This window comes from Mustela lutreola, chromosome 2 (genome assembly GCF_030435805.1).
Source record: "Mustela lutreola isolate mMusLut2 chromosome 2, mMusLut2.pri, whole genome shotgun sequence".
Classification (NCBI taxonomy): domain Eukaryota; kingdom Metazoa; phylum Chordata; class Mammalia; order Carnivora; family Mustelidae; genus Mustela; species Mustela lutreola.
This window is the reverse complement of record NC_081291.1, coordinates 237,295-248,797: the sequence shown is the minus strand read 5'-3', so window position 1 is coordinate 248,797 and position 11,503 is coordinate 237,295. Positions and strand designations below refer to the sequence as shown.

Sequence of the window (11,503 nt, the reverse complement as noted above, 5' to 3'; positions counted from 1 at the left end):
GTCATAGAAGGATTTTTTAAAGGCCAAAAGAACCCTTGCTTTGTAATTTGAAGGCCCAGGACAAAAACCCCGGTGGGAACGTGTTGTGTGGGGAGGGGCAACATGGGGTCCATGCCACCAGTCTCCAGGCCCCCCAGCCCTCCGCTCTTCCCCATCTCCTGCATGGGAGGAAAACGGGCCAAGAGGAAGAGCCACTGGATGCTGCTGGTGCCCCCCAACCCTCAAACAGTGCCATGAAGTTCAGTGGGGGATGTGGTCTCCTGTGAGACTGGTGGGCTTTAAGATGGGGAAGTTCAGGGGCACCTGGGTGGCTCAGTGGGTTAAAGCCTCTGCCTTAGGCTCAGGTCATGATCTCAGGGTCCTGGGATCGAGCCCCGCATAGGGCTCTCTGCTCGGCGGGGAGCCTGCTTCCCTCCTCTCTCTGCCTGTCTCTCTGCCTGCTTGTGATCTCTGTCAAATAAATAAAATCTTTAAAAATAAAATAAAATGGGGAAGTTCCCAGGGTCATGGGAGGGTGGAACCCAGACTCCTCACCATTTCCCACCAGATGCCCACATGGGCGTCCCACCAGACTGCCCCAGTTCTCAGGCTCAGGCCCCGGCTGGCCACTCAGCCCCCAGCTCTGGGAAGACAGCTGAGGCTCTGTGTCTGGGGCTAGAGTCAGGTTGGGGGTTATCTGGCGGTAGGTGGCGCGGGAGCACAGGCCCAGGGCCCTGCCCCTTGGTCCGAATCCCAGCTCAACCGGAGGGCGGGGGGAGGTAGTGAGAGCCGGGTAATAGAGAGAGACCGGAGAGGAGCCTCTGGCCCTCTGGGAGCCACCACCCTCAGGGCACTTTTCAGGGGGAGCCACCACCTGCCAGTTTGTCTGGCCCAGGAAGGCAGAAATGTAGTTTGTTTCTGCACACAGCCGGCACTCCTGGGCGACCGAGGGAGGGACCGAGCTGGGCCATCTTGAGCCCCCACCAGGCTGCCTCAAGGACTCAAGGAGTCCTTGCGTGCTTCTGCCAAACAGGTCTGGCATCCCAGGGGGCTGCTCCCAAGAGCCTCAGGCCCGTCAGACCCGCGGCTGCAGGTCTGGGTGGGCGGGGCCGCTCTGGGTCCTCAGGGCGAGGCAGCAGCTGGGCAGGCCGCAGCGTCGGCCGTGCCAGGCTGCAGCCAGCCCCCAGCAGATGTGTGCTCCAGCTGAACGGGCATCTTTTATGCTCACCCTGGGAGCATGTCAGTCTGGGCAGGCCGCCAGAGCCCCGGGGCTGAGGCCGAGAGTGGGGAGGCGGCAGACCCACGGCCCAGCCTGAGGACCCACTGCGCTTGGAAGGGAGAAAGGCAGGCCTGGACCCTGTCACCTAGGGGGTCCTGGCCCCTCTCTGGGCCTTGGCGATCCTGTCCCCAGGTCCTGACGACTCCTCTCCACCCAACAGACCCCACCTCGGGCCAGACGGCCACCAGCTCCGTCTCTCCACTCCATCTTACCCCTTGCCGAGGGCACAGTACTCTTTTTGCATTGGTTCCACAAATGTTTATGAAGCACCTGACCCAGGGGCTGGGGTCCGGCCACCCGCACTCTGCTGACGGGAGCAGGAGGGACGATCAGCACCGTAAAGGTTACGTTCAACAGACATCCTGCTATCCATCATCAGAAGGTGCGCGATTCAGAGCCGGGGAAGGGATGAGAAGGGTCGGGGGTGACGTCTGGGGGTGACCTGAGAAAAGGAGGGCTGGTGCCAGGAGTGCATTTGTGGGAAGACTTAGGCCGGCGGTGTGTCCGTGCAAAGGCCCTGAGGCAGGACGGTGCCTGGCTTGTGGGAGAAGAAAGGCTCTCAAGGTCCCAGGGGTGGGAGCAGGGGAGTACCCTCAGAGACAACAATCATGAAGCTCTCGAACCGTGAGTCAGTTCACAATGGTCTGTTGCCTAAAGGTGCTCTCAGACCCCTCACTAAACCCCAGGGGCGCCTGGGTGGCTCAGTCATTAGGCGTCTGCCTTCCGCTCAGGTCACGATCTGAGTCCTGGGATCCCGAAATCCTCACTGGGCTCCGTGCTTCTCCCTCTCCCACTCCCCCTGCTTGTGTTCTCTGTGTCTCTGTCAAGTAAAAGGGAAGCAAGCGAGCGAGCCCAGGCCCTTCCTACCGTCTGGTTTGCCCCGTTCTTCCCCATTCCTGGGCCCCAGAAGAGGCTCTGGGGGCCCCTCCTGACCTCCCGGCCGCCCAGCTCCCCAGCCGCTCTTAGCCTTCATGAGCCTGCTTCCTCTCTAGTTGGGGCAAGTCCAGGTCAAAAGTCCCGAAGCCCCTCGAGTTTGGGGACCCTCTGGGTGAAAAATAGACCCGGAAGACAAAATAAGGCCATGGCCTGGTGACAGGTCCCAGTGTTCAAGCCTCAGGGGCGGCCTGGAGAGCCCACTGCCAGACTCGGGAGCCACAGGATGTCCCATCAGCCATGGTGACAGGTCAGAGGGCTTAGGTCTGAGAGCCACCGTGGTGCAGGCCCAGCCCTGGCATCCTGCCCACGGTAGCGAGTGACCCCAGGCAGAGCGGCCCACCGCCTTGGCTTCATGCTGTCTGCACGACCAGGTCGGGGTCCCCAGCTCGGCTGACCTAGGGCTCACCAGACTTTCCTTACAGAGCTCACTGCCCTGGTAGGTGCGAAGATGGCGTGCGCGGACCCAGCTCCGATGATGCCCCAACACCCCCCCGATGTTGTTTCTGCTCCCTCTTCTGCTGCCGGGTGAGGCCCTCGTTGTAACGCAGGGGGTGCCCGGGGGGCTCCCGGTCTGGGTGGGGGGTCCCAGGGAAAGGCGGGCGGCCCCGCCTGTGGGCCCAGATGCCAGCGGACGCTTCCAAGTGCCCTTGTGCATCGGTGGACACCCCAGCCCTGCCTCCCTGCCTCCCCCCCAGCCCCAAGTTGGGAGTCTCCAGATGCTGGTTCTGGAGCCTCCAAGCACTCGCCAAAGACGACCTCACCAAATCCTGTGACTCCCCCATCCCACTCTGGGGAAACCAGGGCCGGCTTCAGCAGCCCTTGACAAGCTACCCCCACCCCACCCCCCAGCAGCAAGGGGCTGTGCGCCACGGACGGACAGACGGACGGATGAGTACTTCTGGGCTTAAAGATGTACAAGGCTGTTTGGGAGTGACCCCATTTCTGCTCATTGTGTCCGTGTGAGGGGCACCTCTGGGTGGGGAGGGTCTCTTAGGGAAGGAGGACCAACAAGAGGTCAGCTGAGGTGGCCAGGCCTCATTCGCCCCATCACAGACCTGCTCGGCCGCACCCCTCCAGGGCCCAATGCTCTGCCTGCCAGAAGCCACCACACCTCCCTGAGCCCCTCCACCCTGTGCACCAGGGTGCAGCACAAGCGTGATGAATAAAGCCATGGCCTCTCAGGGGACACAGACCCCTAGCAACCCAATGCCCACTGCTCCGACTTTGAGGGAGGCGGCAGTTGCACCCAAGCTCTGGGGCCCCCCAGCAGCGGCCCCAGCCAGGGACCAGCCCCTCTCCACGCCCCCCACCCTGACCAAGGCCAGCCCCCAACAGAGCCCCCGGCCCCAGCCAGGCCAGGAGTGCCCAGCCATGTTGCTAGTGCCCCCAAGGAGCCCCAGGCTTAGGGATGTTGGCGCAGGCATGTCCAGCTGGGGGGTCGGCAGGGCCAGGCGGGTGCAACCCTAAAACCTCCGTAGAGGAGGGGCTTCCTGGTCCCTAAGCCCTGCTCAGTGGCTCACCTACAGCTCCCTCTGGTGACGGCGGGAGGGAAGAGCCAGGCCCGCAGCTCCCCCAGCTCTGGGGCCTTTAGCTCAGTTGGCACCCCCCTAGGCTGTGGTGTGCATGGCTGCCATTCAAGGACCCCGCTCCGTCCACAGAAGCCCAGGGACAACACCCACAACTGGATGCAGCCGTCCTGGGGGCCATGCTGAAGCCTGGACCCAGTGGGGACGGGCCGCGCCTCCTACCTGGGAGTCAAGACTGGTGGCTCAGAGGCCGAGCCTGTCTTCAACGTTTGTGGATTCGCGATGTTGGAGCTTTCCCGCCCAAACCCTGCTTTCTGGCCTCCAGTCCTGCTGGAGGTCTGGGCTCATGTCCGGAGGGGAGGCGTACAGAGTCCCTCGGGCAGCAGGGTCTACCTGCCCGAGCCTGTTCCCTTCCCTGGGACAGCTTCCCCTCTAGTACCAGGCAGAAGGCCTGGCTGGCACCTGGTAAAAACCCCAGGTTTGGGGATGCCCTGCCTCCTCCTATCTGCTCCCACTAGAGCACGACCCAGCCTCTCAACCCTGTCCACATGGCCCCGTTTGCTCCAATGTCAGGCTGAGCTCAGCCAACAGAGACCCCCTTCTCCTGGGCACCAGGCTCAGGAGGGCCACCTGTCTTTCCAGGCCTCAGGCTCCCCTCCTGGGCTGGAGCACCGTCCCCAGGGTCTAGCTCTGCTGGGGACACCTGCTGGGGCTCCCATGAGGTCCTGGCTGGCCCACAGCCCTCCCAGGTTCCAGCCCAGGGCACGGGTGCAGGCACTGTGGGTAGGAGTTGCCTGTCCCAGGGGGCCCAGCCCTGCTCTGGAGCACTCACAGGGCTCCTCGTAGTCCTCTGCATGCCCCTCCCCCCCAGCCTGGCAACAAAGCTCCTGGCCAGCCTGTCAGCCCTGCCCCACCCCCAGGACCCCAAGTGCGCCACCCTGCGCCCCTGCCTGCTCTCCTGGAAGACTCGGTCGGCGCATGTAGAAGCTGGAGGAGAAAGAGACAGGTCAGCTTTTCTTTATTGGTGAGCAGGCGGGTGGTGGGCCAGTCAGGATGCTGGTGAGCAGCTGGGGAGGGGGCTTTGCAGCCACGGCCGCCGGCAGGTGCACGGAGGGCCGGGGAGGGCCCGGTGGGCCTGCCAGCAGCTGCACAACACAGACCCGAGGCGCCGCGTCAGCAAAGCTCCAGACGCACCGGGCATGACCTGCAACCTTTCACAGAGGGTCCCAACATGGCCCAGCAGCCGCAGGAGGGAGCGCCCCAGAGAAAGGCCAGTGTGCCCTTCTCAACCCCCACTACAGGACAGATGGCTAAATGCCCGAGGGACAGCAAGGGGACGGGTTGTGGGGACGGGGGAACAGGGAGCGGACAGGTGGGCAGGGGCAGCTGAGGGGCAGGCCGAGGACAGGAGTCTCGCAGGAAGCTCACGGCTCCCCCGAGGCACTCACAAATCTTTAAAAAGGAAAAACAAGACCCCTAAGGAAGGAATTCTATGTGTAGAAAACCCTAGTTTAAAAAAGAAAGAAACGCTGTGATCTGACCCGCGGTGTGTGGTCTGCTTCCGCGGGGCAGGTCTCCTCTGAGAGAAGAACGCGCGTCTGCCAACACCAGGCGCGGAGCTGCTCCAGACCGAGGCTGGCCGCTGCAGGGGCGGGCGGGGCTCTCAGAACCGGTGGCCTGCGGGGGGGCCCCGCTCCCCGCCCCGCACCCCGGCCGAGCCTCACCTCAGTTGGCGTTCCTCTGGCGCACCTTCTTGCCCTTGTCGTTCACGGGCCCGCTGCTCTTCCTGGGGTAGGAGGGCAGGCCTCTGGTCGCTCAGGAGGCCCCACGGAGGCCCCACGGCTCCCACTGTCCGACGGCCCGCACAGCGCCCCGCCCCGCCCCGCCCCGCCCCGCCCGACCCCCAGACTTACAGCGGCGCGGCGCCCGCGTCCTCATCTGTGCCGGTGTGCAGCCACATGCAAGAGGACAGGCCGTCAGAAGTGGCGTTGCACCAGGCCCCCGCAGGGCCCTCAGCGACCCCGACCGCAGAGACAGGCAGGGAGCCCGCCCCCGGGACGCACACGGTCTGCACCAGGTCAGGAGCCAGATCGCTGCCACAGCCCGTCGGCGGGGGACGCCCACCCACTGAGAGCCCCGTGACAGAGGCCAGAGAGTCCCCAGCCGGGGACCCTCACCCCACAGCACCCTCCTCTGTCTGGAGCTCCTGGACAGCGGCCCCTCCCCAACCCCAAGCCTACAGGAGCAGAGGGCGCACGGCTCACCGTCCAGGACCTCATCCGGCTTCCGCCGCTTCTCGTAGATGAAGATGACCGTGACCAGCACCAGCACCTCGGCCACGATGCCCAGGAAGGGCCAGAGCGCAGCAAAGCGGTTGCGCACGCGCAGCGTGATGACGGCCTGGCCGGTGCCCTCAGGGCTGGTGCCGTTGCACGCGTAACTGCCGGGGTCCGCCTCCAGGTCCAGGTTGGCGATGTGCAGCTCCGTCTTGGTCTCGGACGAGATCACCAAGTACTTGCTCTGGGAGCCGTTGCTGATGACCTGGGGGCAGGGGGACCTTGTAGGCGCGCAGGCAGAGGCCGAGGCTAAGGTCAGGCCCCCCTCCCTCCCCGCCCCCTCTCTCACCTCCCCCGAGCTCTCCATCTTGTACCACACCCACTCGCGGACCGGGGGAAAGGAGTCGGACTTGCAGCCCAGCATCACCGTCTCCCGCTCTGTGCCGTGCTCTGACCTCTTCACGGCCTTGATGTTGGGGGGTCCTACGGGGGAGACCGAGCAAGGCAGGGGCCTGAGCCCATGCTCCGCGGCCTCCCCAGCCGGCCTTGCTGGGCGGGCGGGCAGCGTCGCCCCCACCCCCGGGGGTACCCGGCCCTGCCGAGCTCACCCTTCAACTGGATGCTGGTCCTGCCCGCGAGCTCTGGGAGGAAGATGCACGAGTACTCCCCGGAGCGCTCCCCCAAGTCCACTCTGCGAGCAGACACACGGCAGTGAGCGGGCCCCGTGCGGGGCACCGACCCTTCCCGAGTACAGCTCACGCCGCAGGGGGCTCCCAGCAGAGTCAGGGCCAGGAGCAGTCGGGGGTCACCGTCGGGAGCACAGGGAACCGGTACCCTCTCCCTGACTGGCGGCCTGCTTCCGTGCGTCTCTGTGCCCAGCCACCCCAGAAACCACCAACAGGACCCTGCTTCTAGGGTTGGGCCTTCCTGACCAAGACAAGGCCTCAGAGCAGGGTGCCCTGGAGTGCCTGAGGCCTTGGGGGGGCAGGGAGGGGAGACCTCCGGCTGGGCAGCACCCAAGTCTGCCCGCCCACACGAGCCAGCACCCTGGGGAGAGCAGGGAAGGGTCTCAGAGGACGACCCACATTCAGACCCCTCGGCCATCTCACAGCCAGGGGGTGCGTGCGCAGCTTGTGCCTAGGATCTGCCCAGAGCGAGCCCACCGGCTGAAACCTTCGTTCCGACTGACCAGAGGGGCCACTGGCGCGACGCCACAGCGGAGCCAGTGGGGCGCAGGGAGGGGGCTGGGGGCGGCAGCTCTGCAGGCGCCGGGGCTAACCCGCCCCTGGGCCCCACTCACTCGAACTCCGTCTTCAGGTCGGGCAGGGTATCTTCCTTGAGCACCTTGCCGCCCCTCACCCAGCGGTGGCCCGTGACCGTGGTCGTGCTGCTGTTCAGGGTGCAGGTAAGACGCGTCTTGGAGCCCGTGTCATCGATGGAAGTCCAGATGTGGCTCACTGGGGGCCACAGGACAGGATGTGAGCGAAGGGATCAGGGCAAGAAAGGACCCAAACCGAGGGCCCCAAGCTGCCTGCCCAGGGGCCCCGGGGCCCGCCTGCACCGGCCCAGCCACTGCAGGCCTGGAGGAGAGGCCACAAGCCTGAAACACAGCTGGCTCCTTCCGCGGTGCCGGAGGGGCCACGGGGCTCACCACGGAGGGCTCGGAGCGGCTTCCTGTCAGGAGACAAATCAGCTGGCAGGGGCGGGTGTGGGAGAAGCCCGTGACAGACCGCCGGTTCCAGCCCCAGCACACACCTGAAATTTCCTTTTCTAAAAGGTAGATCTAGGGACAACTGGGGGGGCTCAGTCAGTTGGGCGTCCTGTCTTCAGCTCAGGTCACGACCCCGGGGTCCTGGGACGGAGCCCCACCTCACCCGGCCCCTGCCCAGAAGGGAGCCTGCTTCGCCCCCTCTGCCTTTCCAGCGCTCCTCGCGTGTGCTCTCTCTCAGACAGACACAGAAGATCTTTAAAAATTAGAAAGAAAGGAAACAACCCGAAAAGGCAGCAGGCCACCTTTACGGGAGGGTGACCTCGGCGGGGAGGCTTTCTCGCGTGCCTGGCTGGCAGGACGCGCAGTCCTCCGTGGGCCGACAGCTCCCCTCGCGGGCCCCCCGGGAACTGCACACACACAGCCCTCGGCTTCGCACCCGCGCTCCCTCTGGGGGGGGGGGGGCTTTGTGGGAGGAGACTGGACCGAAGGCCACTGTGGACGGGACACAGGTCCTGGACCCCCATGAGGCGGACAGGAACTGCAGAGCCCCCCCCCCCCGTGGGCCCCCGAGAACATACGCATACACACGCCGACACATGCGTGTGCACCACGTGTGCCGCACATGAGCGCCCGGCTTCAGCCACCAGGCCTTGAGGGCTTTGGCCTTTCTGCTCGGGGGCAAGGCAGCACACCCCCAAGGTCCTGGCGACAGGTGGGCCTTCGTGTCCGCCCACCGGGGGTGGCCTGCAGGCCGTCCGCAGGACTCCGACGGCCCAGCGACCAGCAGACGGGGGCGGGAAGCCGCGAGAGGGCTGTCCCCCGAGTCTACGGAAGGGTCCCCTCTCAGACAGCGGCATTTCCCAAGATTGCAAAACCAGCCGCTGGGAGTGGTAAGTCAGGGCAGGAAGTGAGGCCCGAGGCGGCCCTTCCCCCAGACAGGGCTGCCTCTCTCTCTGAAGCCTCAGGACCCACGACTGCACCTGTCCCCTCAGCCACGGCCCCCAGAACGGTTGCGTCAGCCCGTCAGATCGGTCCCAGCGGCACCCTGCCTCCCTGGGAGACGAGGACGTGGCCCGAACCTCACAGGCTTGGGGGCTTCTCCCAGCGAGGAGCAGGCACCCCACTCGGAGAGGCCAAGGCAGCCCCCCCCAACACACACGATGTCTGGGGAACCACAGGCTAACACTCCTGCCCTGCCCGAGGGTCACCCGCGGCAGGGGCCCCCACCTTGCCTGGCAGATGGGAGGGGCACCCCCGGGAATTCCCAGGGGCGGGGAACGAACAAGAGAGAGGGGCCAAAGAGTCCAAACTCGGTTTTGTGACCGCGAGCCTCGTTTCCAAGTCAAGTCACCTTCATCTAAAAACAGCCGCCCCTCCTCCACGCCCCTCCTCCACGCCCTGCGGCAGCCGGGCAGGGCACCGGGCCAGGCGGGCCTTGTGGTAAACAGCCCAGGAGCAGGACGAGGCCGCCGGCAACCCCCCCTCCCCACCCACCTCCACCGCCTGCTCAGGTAGGAGGAGCGAGAGAACATTTCTGGGCCGCCAGCCACAGGCTCGGGCTCCGCACCCGCCCCGCCCCGCCCCCCCCCTGCACTTCACCGGCGGGCGGCTCCAGCTCGCCTCCCCACAGGGGGCTCTGAGGAGGCCCGCAGCAGCAGGCAGGACCGGCCAGCCTGTACCCCAACCAGGCCGAGGGGACCCAGGACCCAGGACCCAGGACAGTCCCAGAGCGCGCCCTGTCCTGCAGCCTCAGCCGACGTGGGTGCCCACCTGGCAGAGCCCCTGCGGGCACAGTCCCCTGAACAAAGTCTCTGGGAAGCTGTGACCCAGGCAGGAGGCGAACAGGTATGCGCGGCGTTTCTGAGTCCCCGGAGGGAGACGCCAGAGCTGAGAAAGGAGGCGGCGCCTGTGGGGCTCCCTGGGCGAAGCGTCTGCCTTCAGTCCAGGTCCTGGTTTTGGGGTCCTGGGACTCAGCAGCCGGGAGCCTGCTTCTCCCTCTGTCTGCCCCTGCCCACCCCTGCTTATGCTCTCTCTGCTCACTCTCAAATAAGTAAATCAACAAAATCTTAAAAAGGGAGAAGGAAGAGCCACAGATGCAGATCCCAGGCGGACCCAAACGCCCCCAGACTCGCGGAGCTCCCCCACGTGGGAGAGGGCAGGGACAGCCCAAGCTCCCGGGGCAGGGGTCCTCCAGCCTCCCTGGCAGAGCCGAGCGGATGGAACCCAGGAATGAGGTGGAGGGGCAAGCCCGGGGGCTGCGCCCCCCGCAGAGAGAGTAAACCAAGAGTCCCCACCCCCTGCCGGCCGCGACCTGCGAAGGCTCGACTGGCAGCCTCTTCCGCAGGCATCTGGCCCGCGGGCTCCTGTCCGAGTCCTCCAGAGACCCGCTGGCCGGCCGGCAGCCGGTGTGCCTGGCAGGGGCATTCCATCAACTGGAGGCGGCCAGCTGAGACCGGCCGGTGGGTCAGCCGCGAGGGCCCGAAGCTCCTCCAAGAGGCCCGCGGGCTGCTGCCAGCCTCCAGCGCTCGGGCCCCCCACCCCCGGACTCTGCTCCCGAGGGCCCTCCGGGGCGACCTTGACCCCAGAACACAGCGGAGGGCCCAGAGGAAGCCCACCTCTACCGAAGACACAGGCTGTCCCGCTTCCCCCGCAGACACGCCAGAACCCGGGCTCCAGCGCGCGCCCCGGACCACGTCGCCCACCCGCAAGCCGCGGCCCCTCCCGGGAAGAGCTCCGGGGCACACGCGCGTGCGAGGCTAAGACCGGCGCGCCCGACACTCCCGCTCCGACCCGGGCCGCCCAGGCGACCTCACGGCGACCTTGGCCCCCGTGCCCGCCCCCCACCCCGGCCTCGGCCTCCGTTTCCTGCAAAACGCGGCCTCCGCGCCCCGAGGTCGGACAGAAACCCGAACCGGCAGAGCGCGCCGGCTTCCCCGCAAGGGCTCCGGCGTCCGGGCCGCAGCGGGCGCAGGGGCCTCCCCAGGGCGCGACTCGGGACCCAAATCCTGCCAGGAATGACGACCCCCGCGGGCCCGGAGACCACCGGCCCCGGCCGAGGCGACCCCCGCGCGTCCCCTCGAGCACCACGGGGGCGCCCCGGGCCCGGGACGACGGCGGGCTCCGCTCCAGGCTTCGGCGAGGCCGCGCGGGGGTCCCCTCGGCCGGGCACCGCCGGCTCCCCGCGTAGGGCGCCCGGGGTCAGGGACCCCCGCCCCCTCCAGCGCCCCCGGCCCCGCCCCCACCCGCGCCGGGCCGGACGCTCACCCGCCCCGCAGCCGACCTCGGCGCCCAGCAGCGCCAGCGCCAGCACAACGAGCCGCGGCGCCGCCATGTCACCACCGTCCGTGCTGTCCCCGCCGCCAACCGCCGCCCGCGGCGCTATAAGAACCCGAGAGAGTGCCGGGCGCGCGCTCGCCGGGCGACGTCGAGGTGCGGGGACGCGCACGGCACGGCGGCCTCCCCCCGCCCCTCCGCGCACGCGCGCGGACGCACGTGCGCACGCGCCGGAGCGAGCGGGCGCCTGCAGCGGCCCACGTGACCCCTGGCCCCCGCCCCCCCCGTCCTGGGGCCGGGGCTGCGTTGCTAGGAAACGGGGGCGGTGCCAGCGGCGACTGCGGCGGGCCCCTCCTCCCTTTCTTCCGCCGCGCAGAGTGTGACGTCAGAACAGAGGCGTGTCCCCGCCGGGGCTCGAGGTCCCCGCCGGCGATTGTGCGTGTCTCGTCGCGACGCGGACGAGGAGAGCCGGCGCGGGGGCGGGGCGCGGGGGGCGCGGGGGCGGGCGGGGACCACGCGGGCA

At 67.3% G+C, this 11,503-nt stretch overlaps 1 protein-coding gene across 2 annotated transcripts in view; it reads right to left on the bottom strand.

Annotated features, from left to right (window-relative positions):
* The window catches only part of BSG (basigin (Ok blood group)), a 60,544-nt gene extending 49,414 nt beyond the window's left edge, over window positions 1–11,130 (bottom strand). Inside the window, exons 1-8 of one of the 2 annotated variants that reach the window (XM_059159137.1) lie at window positions 10,972–11,130; window positions 7,297–7,453; window positions 6,605–6,687; window positions 6,346–6,479; window positions 5,985–6,261; window positions 5,634–5,658; window positions 5,445–5,506; window positions 4,722–5,362 (exon numbers count right to left, since the gene is read on the bottom strand). In XM_059159137.1, the coding sequence (XP_059015120.1) occupies window positions 5,446–5,506; window positions 5,634–5,658; window positions 5,985–6,261; window positions 6,346–6,479; window positions 6,605–6,687; window positions 7,297–7,453; window positions 10,972–11,038 (804 nt within the window). In that variant the 5' untranslated portion in view covers window positions 11,039–11,130 and the 3' untranslated portion in view covers window positions 4,722–5,362; window position 5,445. Of the gene's footprint in view, window positions 1–4,721; window positions 5,363–5,444; window positions 5,507–5,633; window positions 5,659–5,984; window positions 6,262–6,345; window positions 6,480–6,604; window positions 6,688–7,296; window positions 7,454–10,971 lie in introns of those variants that run through there. The other variant, XM_059159138.1, reaches the window with a different exon arrangement.
* Between the last annotated feature and the right edge of the window lie 373 nt (window positions 11,131–11,503).